Source organism: Corvus brachyrhynchos, unplaced genomic scaffold (assembly GCF_000691975.1).
Source record: "Corvus brachyrhynchos isolate BGI_N302 unplaced genomic scaffold, ASM69197v1 scaffold264, whole genome shotgun sequence".
NCBI classification, from domain to species: Eukaryota; Metazoa; Chordata; class Aves; order Passeriformes; family Corvidae; genus Corvus; species Corvus brachyrhynchos.
The window spans coordinates 1,401,207-1,411,555 of record NW_008237648.1 but is presented as its reverse complement, the minus strand read 5'-3'; the positions used below and the strand labels follow the sequence as shown (position 1 = coordinate 1,411,555).

General features: G+C 39.7%; 1 protein-coding gene across 1 annotated transcript in view; it reads right to left on the bottom strand.

Annotated features, from left to right (window-relative positions):
- The window catches only part of ADCY1 (adenylate cyclase 1), an 89,273-nt gene extending 79,773 nt beyond the window's left edge, over positions 1 to 9,500 (bottom strand). Inside the window, exons 1-3 of the mRNA XM_017732038.1 lie at positions 9,381 to 9,500; positions 8,613 to 8,706; positions 8,258 to 8,415 (exon numbers count right to left, since the gene is read on the bottom strand). Of these exons, the coding sequence (XP_017587527.1) occupies positions 8,258 to 8,415; positions 8,613 to 8,706; positions 9,381 to 9,500 (372 nt within the window). The remainder of the gene's footprint in view (positions 1 to 8,257; positions 8,416 to 8,612; positions 8,707 to 9,380) is intronic.
- Between the last annotated feature and the right edge of the window lie 849 nt (positions 9,501 to 10,349).

The following is a 10,349-nucleotide window of genomic DNA, read 5'->3' as shown; positions in this document are numbered from 1 at the left end:
TGGAAACGAGAGAGAGCTTGGGGGGGAGTTTGTCTATTCTTAAGTGTGTATCAAAGAGGTGGTCACAACTTTAAGTGGCTTAAAGAATTGTCCATATTCAAACTGGCCAGCTGATAGGTTCTATCAGGTCCCAGAGGAAGCTGTAAGCACCCCTTAGCAAGGACATCCTTTCCGGGACTATGCTTGTTAACCTATGACACCCCCACCTGTCTACACCAGGCTGTGGGGAGAGATAAGATAGAATTGGGTTGCAAGCTGTGGGATGTGCCTGCAGAGGCACATAGCGGTACAAAGGAGCACATAGCGGTACAAAGGAGCACATAGCGCACAAGCGGAGAAGCTTGTCTCCACCGGACCCTGGGGGGAGGAGGTGTCACACGGCAGACCCCTATGGAGAGGAGGCTGCCAGGAGCTGATAGACGGGGGAACAGCGAGTGATCACCCCATAGAAGGACACTGAGAAAGTGTGTTGCTGATGTGGCAACACGGGATAGGTCACATAGTGAGAATTGCCATGTAAGGAAATACTGTGCCTTGGAAAAGTGTACAGAACCAGCTTGTTTCTTTGAATAAACGATTCAGATTCCCTGCTGGTCTGAGTCTGTGCCTCAATCGCTGACACCAAGCCAGTTGTAGAGATGAGGGGATTCAGGCAGCTGTAGAGATCAATAAGATCCCCCACGAGCCTCTTTGTCTCCAGACTAAACAACCACATCTTCCTCAACAACTCCTCACAGGACTTACTCTCCAAACCCTTCCCCAGCTTGACTGCCCTTCTCTGGACACACTCCAGCATCTCAATGTCTTTCTTGTAGAGGGGGGTCCAAAACTGAACACAGGATTCACAGTGTGTCCTCACCAGTGAATCCCCCTCACATGGGGACAATCACTGCCCTGGTCCTGCTGGCCACACTATTGCTGATACAGGCCAGAATGCCACTGCCCTTTTTGGCCTCCTGGGTACACTCTGGCTCATGTTCAGCTGCTGACCAGCAAGCCCAGCTCTTTTCCACCAGGCAGCTTTCCAACCACTCTCTCCCAAGTCTGTAGCACTGCAAGGGCAGGTCCTGGCACTTGGCCTTGTTGAACCTCGATCCATCAATGCAGCCTGTCCAGATCCCGCTGCAGAGCCTTCCTATTCTCTAGCAGATCAATACTCCCACCCAAAAGTTTATCTACTCTACTCAAAGTAAGCAAGCATACATTACATATAAGAGCTTAACATGCGTGGCATGACTGTATGCATACATCTATGAGAAAAAAAAAATGCAACAAACAACAGTCCAAGACATCTTCCTGCTTAGCCTGAATATGAGTGACTGCACGTGTACTGGAAAACAGAGTTCATATGCCCTCTTTTTACCTTTATAAATCCATAACAAATCTTTATAGAGAGGTATTTAACTTAATAAATCTATAAATTTTTGAAACCTTGTGACATAAAGTATAATGGCTGTCAACCAATTTAATTGATATATTTAATTTGCTTTTTTTTTACACTGAGTTTAATTTTCTTCACGTGGCTAGTAGGGTGCTGTGGTTTGGATTTGTGCTCAAAACAGTGTTGATAACACAGGGATATTTTAGTTATTGCTGGTCAGAGTTTACTCAGAGCCAGGGGCTTTTCTGCTTCTCACAGCACCCTGACAGCAAGGAGGCTTTAGATACACGAGAAGCTGGGAGGGGACACAGGCAGGACACCTGACCCCAACTAACCAAAGGGATTTTCCATAACATATGGTGTCATGCTCAGCATATAAGCTGGTGGAAAAAAGAGGAAGGGGGGAAGATGGCGTTCAGAGTCATGGCATTTATCTTCTCGAGTGACTATTACATGTGATGAAACTCTGCTTTCCCAGGAATGGCTGAACACCAGCCTGCCAGTTGGAAAGCAGTGAATTAATTTCTTGTTTTGTTTTGCTTGCATCTACAGCTTTTGCTTTAGCTATTAAAGTGTCTTTATCTCAATCCATGAGTTTTCTCACCTTTACTCTTTCTATTCTCTCTTCCATCCCACCATGGAGGGAGGGAGGGAGGGAGGGAGCGAGAGAGAGAGCGGCTATTTGGTGCTCAGTTGCTGCCTGGGGTTAAACCACATTTACTAACATCAGAAAGCTTTCAGGGAATGAAATAACGTTAAACCAAATTGTTATAGTAATGATCTGGCCTGTTCTTATATGTGTTTTTTAAGATGTTTTTATGGACTTTTCTTATGTTTCATTTTGTAAAACAAAGGCATGCAGCTACGAGTAATAAAATTACAAGGCAATTAAAATATAAAAATTTTATATGATTTACAACAGTGTGTTTTTATTGTATGTGACCCACTTTACATATGTTTTCACACTTTGGAATTGCAAGTCTAGTAGCAAGGTACATCCCTCTCTTATCCTACAGCTGTGCAGCCCTAAGTTGAGGTGTCCTCTTGTAACCACTCCTAAGAAAAACCTCACCTTGTGTTTAACAAGGAGTTCAGGATAGAAGGGTTGAACTACCCTTGGATGTGCCTGTTACTACTCGGGATTAATGCCTATAGGTTAAAAGGTTAGATTATAAGCCTCACTTTTACTTGGCCAAAGTCAGGTAAGAGGAGTCCTGGTGGTGTGCCAAGTACTATTATTGCACTAACTGCATTCAGATGAGATGTTTATTCTGCACAACAAGAGGTGCACTAGATCTGTAAAATTAAAAAATATTTATTTGTTTGCTATACCTTTCCTTGGAGGGGGTTACAAGCAACTACTCCTAATGACTTCAGGTTGAAGCTGAAGCCTTCTACCTGGAGGTTTTAATTTCACCTGAGTAGCCCTCAGCTTTATTATTTGCTCTATGAAGGATAGACACATGCACAGTTATTGCAGGTGCTGGTCAGTACAAAGCTTCTGGGCAATTATTGCTGTGTGGGAGAGAGAAATGTGCCTCCATGTCTCTTTTTATCTGAGAAAGGTGAAAGATGGACCAAGGAAGCCACATATCAGGATAAAGGTAGACAACAGTTCATTTTTTTTCTGTGTGAGGATCTAAGCAGCCAAATGGAGCAAATGAAGCAGACAAGAAAAGTTCCAATCTCTGATGCTGCTATTTGGCTAAGGGACACTGGTGGTCAGCCTGCACAAGTGGGCCTGAAGTCCAGTAGTTCAAACTGACAGTCTGAAACACTCCTTATTTCCTGTTTTTCCTGATCCTAGTAAAGAACAAATAGATTTTTGAAGATAGAATTTCCTGTATAAGACTGTGATTTGATGACAGAATAGATACAATTTTAAGCTTCCCTGTAACATAGAACATAGCACTAATGTGGTACAGGCTCACCCTGTTAGCTAAAATTAGTCCACCTATGTTTTTCAAAGCTCATACTGGCTAGCTTTTGCAGAGGATCAGGTATCATCACACACCTTGCACTTTGCAATATCAGAATCACTTCCCTGCTGCACACTAGATAATTTGACAAGAACATGCTTTTGCATCCATACATGATCCAGGTGAAATTTTTGCTGCAGGGCTATTTGCTGATGCACTCAGCCAGTATGAACGGTTATGGAAAAAAGGCCTGTGTTTTAATGATAAATTTAATATATTCTTATGCACCACAATGGAAAAAAAGTTGTAAGATTCTGAGAATAAAAAGTATGGGAAACATGAGAACCTGATAAGCATGCTGTCAGGCACTCTAGAAATTACTTCTGCCTCAGGCTGTGCAAATAACTAATTCCTCAGTTTAGTTGCTGAATTGAAAGGATAAAAACCTCAGCAAACTGTTATGCATTACCAAAACAAAATCCAACATGATTTTCTTTATTCAAAGTTAATGTAATTTTTTCCCTTTCTTCATAAGTGCTTGAAATTAAACACAACAGACAAAACCACTGGAGGGTTTCTGTAGGTGTCATCTTTTTACTCAAAGGTACAGGAGGTAGTACACATATCCAAAATGTGTAATGTCTCGATTTGTCTTAAAGGGGAATCTGAATGCAGCAGAGAATTTGAACGCAAGACATCCTAAGCAGTAGTTCAAAGTATTGTGCAGTGAGAGTCATGGTGTCTTTTGTTGATACCTTTTCCATTTCTATGAATAGTTATTAATCAAATCTCTGACTCAGTGGCGACCCAGTTACTACATGCAATGTTAAGGACATTGCCCTAAATTGCAGAAGACACTTGGAATGCAAACACATATGCATGCAGACATTTGCACACACAGTTCAGCATTGCATAAGGAAAATTTAGCTAGCTGCACATGATCTGGTGAACACGTATTGAAGAACTGCAGACCACCACCAAAATGCTAGTCTGTCTCCCAGAACCAGTGTTACTGCAGTAGCATGGTGATGAACAATCCTTTCTCTCAGCAAATCTGATTAGTCTAGCTGGAGTGGCAGGCTTGTGGTTCTGAAGCTAGACACAGAGTTGGCTGTCTCAGCCTCATGCTTCCTAAATCCCAATAATTTTTAAGTGCTTCTTTCACTTTCTTATATTAAATAAATATAAATGTCATGCATTGTAGTGAAGCACACAACTATTTTTTGAAAGACAGGTGCCACCAATAAATACATTTCTCCAGACCCAATGGTTTGAAAAACTAGATGTGATTTCACAATTAGTTTTTAAGGTAGCAAATCCCCCATTCTGGAGACTTTGCTATTTTCCAGTTGATTTTCCACCATCAATTCTAATTGTGAGGACGTACAAAAGTAACATTAAGGAGGGAAGGAAAGATCTAAATAAGCGGCTTGAAAGATGGACTCTATTTTGCAAACATATTTGCATGTACTTATGAAATTAACTAACCATATAGATATCTACGGTGGTTTTGTGGGCTTTGAAGGTTTGCATGAAAACAGAAGTTTTTCCAGCCTGCCTTATATGAAAGCAACGGGCATTTTTCACATCAATGTGTGCTACATCAAGTGCATTTCACCAAGGTAAATTATATGCTTTATCCCCAAATTCAATGCATGAATATGCATAAAAATATTCTTATTTTCAAGGCAAGGAATGGAGGGAATGTGATTAAGATTTGTAACAAGGTTGGCAAGATTGGGGTAAGATACAGCTTGCATACATCAGGAGACCAAAGACACTATAGATCTTCAGCTTGGATAGAGAGATGAGCAGGGTTATGAAAGTCTACAGTGTTGTGAGTGGCATGGAAGAGGTTACTGTAGGATGATTACCCATGTCACAAAACAAGAGCTGGAAAGCACACAATCAATTCATCAGACAACAAGTCTATGACAAATAAGAGGAAGTTCTGTTTCACAGTGCATAATTAGCATATGAACTACTACACAGTTAGTGATGGCCACAAAACTGTGGGGACAACAGAACTATACAGATGCTGAAAGAGACACTCAGAAAATGGGAGTCTACAGGCCTTTAAAGACAGTGGTCTGGTTGCTTTTCCAGTTAAGGTGGCCTCAGAAGAACAATGGTATCTCTCCCTTGGAGCACAGCTCCACTGCAGGAGCACAGCTCCACTTCAGGAGCCACTAAGCCTGGAATTAATACATGGTGAGCCACATCTTCCTTATTCATATCCCTTCTTATTGAGATGGCAATCAGTTCAATCAGCAGCAGGCTCCTTCTTTTTCTATGCTGAATACATCCCCCATTCCCCATCCCTGCTGGCTCTTTTCTTTCTTACTTGGGAAGTGGTGAAGTACTGCCTGGAAGATCAGTTAGGATGCCTTAACACCAGCAGTCCTTCAGGGAGCTGGGTGACAATGCTTTTTTTGCTGTATGGGCAAAGGATAATCTGGAATTAAGGAAGCGGACACAGAGAGATGGTGCAGTGGGAGTGAGGGGAAGTGCTCATATGCTCTGACTGAGCATGAACAGGAAAAACACAATTCCAGGGAACAGGACCCTCCTCACAATAATTATTTTTAGCTGTTTGCTCTGCAGAGGATGGTTTTCTGCTGAGATTTATAGATAACAAGAGAAGAAGCTTATCTCAAGCAAATTATTATAATTATTTGCTCATTATCTAAAACTTACTTGGTTCTTGGCCTTTGCTTCTGGTGGAATTGCAGTCTAACATTCAGCAACAAAACAAATGGATGATGCCACCGTCAAGGCCAGTGTCACAATGTATTCATTGTGACTACAGAGAATAAATAAGAGGGTGAGCATTACACGGAATTTTAAAATAAACAGAATCTGTCCGCTCCCCTTCTCCCCAGCAATGCTTTCAAGCTTACTTGCATGAGTCCAAAATGTGACAACATGAGATATTTACTCCTGCTCATAAAAATAGTTTTATCAAAATTATCACGTGGGACTACTACTACAAATATATCCCATGAGGAGAATTCACTGTAAGTAGGACACAGAGGTAGAAATCTCACTTACAGTTTCAGCTGTGGTATCTGTCTCACACAATCAACACTTTAACTCCAGAAAGCTGTGTATATTCAAAAGCCAAGAGTATATTCTTTCCTTTGCAGTTAGAGACTTGCACAGAAATATCAGGGAAAGTTTTTAGTATTTTGGATTACAATTCTCAGTGTTGAAGGGCTATGTTTTTTAGGGCAGAACATTTGGATAAGACAAGAAAGTCTGATGGAAACATTCAGTCCTTTTTAACATGTAATGTCGATACCTCAGAGAACAAAAATACAGGACCGATCACAAAACTTGAACTAGGTCAGCAGCGTTTCTTCTCTCAAAACACTCCTGAGTGTTACCAGCTGGAAACTCAGGGCATGTTATGCCACAGCAACTGCAGAATAATTTTTAAGCCTGTAATTGTGTCTTAATTCTCACTCTGGTTCTAGAGTTATGCTAATATAGTGCGAAAGCAGCCACAGAAAGTATTTTGGTGGTACTTCTGACAGCTAATTAGCATATTTCACTACTGCATTGAGTTTTACACTGTAATGCATAAAGTTAATTTCACAAGTGTAGGAGAAAAGTTATTCTCTTCCCTGACCTGTACACTGCATTGAAAAAACATTTGCAGGATTATCTAGGTATACTATCTACAATAATGGCATTTATGTGTAATGTTACTGCTTTCGTTGTGTTTCTACATGCATAGAAAATATATAAAATAAGACAGATTGCTAGTGTGTTAACAAGAGAAACACAAAAATCAGTTTTGTTTTCGTGCTGGATCTGAGAAGTAGTTTTTCAAAGGCACAAATGACAGGTTTGTTTAAATCCCATGGAAATTCACTTATCACACATTTATGCCTTTAAAAAATCTGCAGCTTTGGATTACAAAAGACCAGTATTAAATCTAAAGGCTTTAATCCAAATACCATTTTTGCACAGCCAGCAAAGATATGCAGTGTTCAAAGAGATGTCTACTTACTACAGAGTATATTCAGCTCATAAAAATGCATTCACTTAATTCATAACAAAAAGGACTTAAGGACCTGTGTTACTCCACACATAGGAATAGCCTTGCTAGAGAAATTGCAAATGAGGGGAGGTAAAATCGTGTGACGTACATCTTGTTTGGCATAAGTAACTACCCTGCCACAGAGGTCAGTCTAGGTATTCCAGCGTCACCCTCTATTATCACCTATACAGAAAGAAAAAGCTAGTTCAAACCTTACAGACCAACAGATCATAGCAGGTTTAAGCCTCAGATCTGTGAGTAACAGGAAGCTCCACAATATAGCACTTTTTTTCTGTAGTTTCCAAATATGATTGAAAGGCTGATAAAATTCTGTGAAATAAACTATCAAATAACTGAGGTGATTTTTGAGAAGAGATATTGATTGCTATCACAGTTATTCTTATTAGTTGTACAAAAATATAATAAATATATTCTTGTTATCAATTATACTTATGCAGTTATCAGCGCAGCTCCTTGTGCCCAGAATGTTGACTTTTTTTGTAGGCGTTGTGAAGGCAAACAGGTTAAAGCATACTCAGCCAGAAGAAAAGTATTTACAGTGCATCTAACACCCACCCAAAAACATCCATGCAGATAAATAACCACAATCTTTTATTACAGTAGTATGTTAGCTTTGACTCAGCCCTAAAATAGATCCCCTCTGGCACTGGAGCTGACAGTAGCTGTGGGGTCAGCCTGCACCTTCTCTGAGTGCCGCAGATGAAGACTGAAGAGTGTGCATGCACTGGGCAGGAAGAGCTGAAGCAGAGGGGGGAAGGCAGCACTTCCTTCACAATGGAAATGCACACATGCCCTAGCATGTATCTGGCAACAATGTCCTAACCTGTGGTTCACATAACTACTGTCATCTCAGGAGAAATCGAGAAAAATAAATAAGGCTTAGAAACTGACCTGTTTTTCATTTTCATCCTCCAGTCTCAGCCTGTCCTCAATGCAGTTCCTGGCCTGAAGGAATGCCTTCCTCTGAGCCCTTTCTGTCAAAATCCTCACAAAGACCCCATACAAATTTACACTGACAAAAAGGATTGCATTGGCCACAAGCTGTAAGAAAGAAAGAAAAATAAATGAATATTTTATAATACAGATTTTTATTTTACATTTCTGCTCAGCAAAATATATATATAAAAAAACCTGTTTGAAAACTGTGCTTTGCTAGTCCTGTAACTGATACCCCCTCCTGCAGCGAAACAATTACAGCAGCTACCACAAATCCAGACAAGCAATATTGCACAATACAGAATTTTACATCTGCTGAAGTTAATTTCTTTTATGATGATCTGTAGCTTGTCATCTTCGTTCATCATAATTTCTTTCATCAGCCCATTGGCAGATGTGTCCATCTAATAAGGAGAGCAATATCATCAGTATTGGTTCAAAATACCCTGAAAACTGAAACTGTTTTCCTATGCCTTTGTAAAGTAAGGATATTATTGTTCCTTTTTTTATAGTGGAGAAGAAAGGCACTGACAAACCTGTGACCAAATAAAAATGTGTGCCTAGGTACCCCAAGCTTTCATATTGTGTAGTTTGTATTTGGAAAATCTGCTTCTCTTCCCCTATCTACTGTCAGCAACCCTACTGTACTTTTTGAGAAATCATCCAAAATATCATTGATGCTATCTTGCACCAGATCTCTCAGAAGGTGCTGAGTCCTTTCAAATGATGGCCCTCAGCACAATGCAAGGCTATTTTTATGCAATAATCAGCAACCATGAATTACTTTGGAACTACATCTATAAACAGTGTTATTATGAAGGACACAAAAATGACTCAACTGCCCTTCTGGGTTTTTTTAATGTTTTAACAACATGTAATAAAGTTACTTAACTAACATAAATAACTGAACAGTGGTTTGTACACAACCTCCCAATCTAAGGCAATTCTGTCCAAGTTTCTCACCATGCCTCTGAAACATGTCTTCAGATTGTAATTTCTGCAATGAAATGTGTATTTAGTAAAGAGGAAATAATGCCTTTTTACCCAATGTATTTTCAGTACCAGTATCCTTACATACCCTAGAGCCTACCACAGCATCATGATAAGGATTTACGGGACTCACAAATTCCAAAAATTCAGAAACAAGCTGGCATTTAAATTGGCCAAGTGTAAGCATAATAAGAGCAAAGAAAGACATTACAGCGAGTAAGAGCAAAGAAAGACATTACAGCGAGTAAAACAATTCATATTAAGTTCCTGTGCACCTAAAATACTTCAAAAAGACCATAAAATTGACATTGGTTTCCTAATTCAAGTTTACTAGCATAAATTAGAGAGGAGACCATTTTTGTTTGCACAGTATAATGGGTCAAAGTCTGCACACATGAACAACATAATCAAATGTTAAGAAAAATAAAGCTACTGATGTTGTAGAGAATGCTTCCTAACAGGAAGGCTGAAGGTTTTATGCTAAGCCAATATGCCAATATGGTAAACAAAGATCCAAAATGGCATCCCTGATGCTTTTGGAAAGACTTTGGGAAATGTTTGACCCTGCAAAAATAAGAAGGAAATCTCTGATGCGTGTTAGAATTTCTGATTCTAAAGGTAATATATATCACACCTCTTGTGACCTCAGAATAGTGGGAAGAATTGAAAGACTCTATCTGGGTCAGTTTTCCAGACCTTCATGGATTCATAAGTCCTCTAACTTTTACCTTCAAACCCGGTTGTTTTTAGTTAATAGGACACCAACAACAAATTCCCTGCAAACATTCTCACCAGCACAAAATCCAAAGATAACCTGTCACAATAAAAGGAGCTCTACCTAACATTAGTGGTACTTTTCCCCTCAGTTATCAAAAAAGAAACCATTATCTCGCAAAGGCTAAAAGCAGTGAAGAATGATGTTATAGCTTTCTCCCGAGAATGGCAAAATGCAGGTTCAGGTGCATTCAAATGAATTTTAACCTAACAATCTCATATATCACTTAGTTACATGCCACTTCTGATGATAATACAGATAGTAAAACTTTGAAGATGAAAT